Source organism: Seriola lalandi, unplaced genomic scaffold, assembly GCF_002814215.2.
Source record: "Seriola lalandi dorsalis isolate HSWRI2012SDOR001 ecotype SW California unplaced genomic scaffold, Sedor1 jcf7180002055009, whole genome shotgun sequence".
NCBI lineage: Eukaryota > Metazoa > Chordata > Actinopteri > Carangiformes > Carangidae > Seriola > Seriola lalandi.
Window position 1 is genome coordinate 212,779 of NW_019525552.1, and position 1,461 is coordinate 214,239.

The 1,461-nt window shown below is 39.2% G+C and overlaps 1 protein-coding gene across 1 annotated transcript in view; it reads right to left on the reverse strand.

The window, feature by feature from the left end:
- tatdn3 (TatD DNase domain containing 3) overlaps positions 1–1,461 on the reverse strand; it is a 10,351-nt gene extending 8,890 nt beyond the window's left edge. The window contains exons 1-4 of the mRNA XM_087171573.1: positions 1,360–1,461; positions 1,091–1,123; positions 845–918; positions 217–301 (exon numbers count right to left, since the gene is read on the reverse strand). Of these exons, the coding sequence (XP_087027699.1) occupies positions 217–301; positions 845–918; positions 1,091–1,123; positions 1,360–1,416 (249 nt within the window). The 5' untranslated portion in view covers positions 1,417–1,461. The remainder of the gene's footprint in view (positions 1–216; positions 302–844; positions 919–1,090; positions 1,124–1,359) is intronic.

Below are 1,461 nucleotides of genomic sequence, written 5' to 3' on the forward strand. Positions count from 1 at the left end.
AACAACTGTATGTGAATTTAGTTCCTTAAATAATGGCTTGAAAAATAATAAATACGCCTTCATCCCCTCCAGAGTCCTCAGGAACAGCCTCCCTCACACTGTTTTCCTCAGCTGGGACACCACTGAGCAGCCTGGATACTGTTTCTCTCCTCACTTTCTCAGAATCACTAAAGTAAAATAATCAAAGGACGGATGTGGTGTCGCATGTTTTACTACCTGAGGCTTCACGCTGCACTGCTCCGGCCCCCCACCGCCCTGCAGCGGATGGATCCCGAAACATGGAGCCACCAGATCTGGATAGCTGTGAGAGAAGAAACACCCAGAATAATAACCATGAGGCCTTCCAGCTGAGAGCAGCTGTATGAGACAATGTCAACACATTTACTATATACGTTGTGCATGAGTTACATAAGAGAAAAGGTTCTGTACTTAATGAACTCTCTAACCCCGTTATATCACATTATCTTATAAGGTTTATAACTTGTCTTTTTTATGTATTTGCTGCATCAGAACTTCCTGCGTTCTAACTGAGAAGCTGATGACATCAGCAGACTATAAATATAAGATACTACATGATATGAGTTTATGAGACAGACACTATATATATGTCCTAAGACCAAGAGACTACTTTTAACGCATGGGTTAAACGGCAAAAATGAATGATGCAGCCTCACCGACGCCAACAAGGAATTTGATCAGGTAGAAAATGTAATGCTGAGATTAAGAAGATGTCGCTTAGAGGCTAACTCAGACCCTGCTGTGTTTTAAAGTGGACTCGATCATTGAAAGATTACTGATACATGATTACATAACACTGATTACATAACACTGAAGGTACACAGACCTTTGCTGCAGCTGCAGAACTCTGTTAAACTCCCCGACTTCTTCTGTAACTGCAATCAGAGTCTTTACCCCGGCCTACACACACACACACACACACACACACACACACACACACACACACACACACACACACACATACACATATATATATATATAAGCAGCTATGAAATATATACATGTATTAACTATAACATATCTCTAAGTTGAAGTCCCTGTTACAGTGTATGTTCAGTAAGTTGTAACTGACCTCTCTGGTCCTCTGGATCACATCCTCCAGATCCTGCAAAGAAAGAAAAACTGCAGCAGTGAAATAAACAGAACTAAATGTGCATGAAAACTTGTAAATATCAACTGTAATATGACTGTATTATTTGTAGTGTGCACATATCTTTTAAAAGCTAAAATGAATATTTGTGATATTAACTGGGCGACATACTTTTACATATACGTTTTTCGTGTTGTTTATATTAGCTAGCTTAGTGCTAGTCATGTGTACAGGCTTATTTGAGAGCCTACCTCTTCAAACTCACGAGCTGATATGTGACAGTGACAGTCAACGAAACCATGTTCCATTTAAAATCAAAATAATAAAAGATAAGACAGAAATAATGTAGAAAA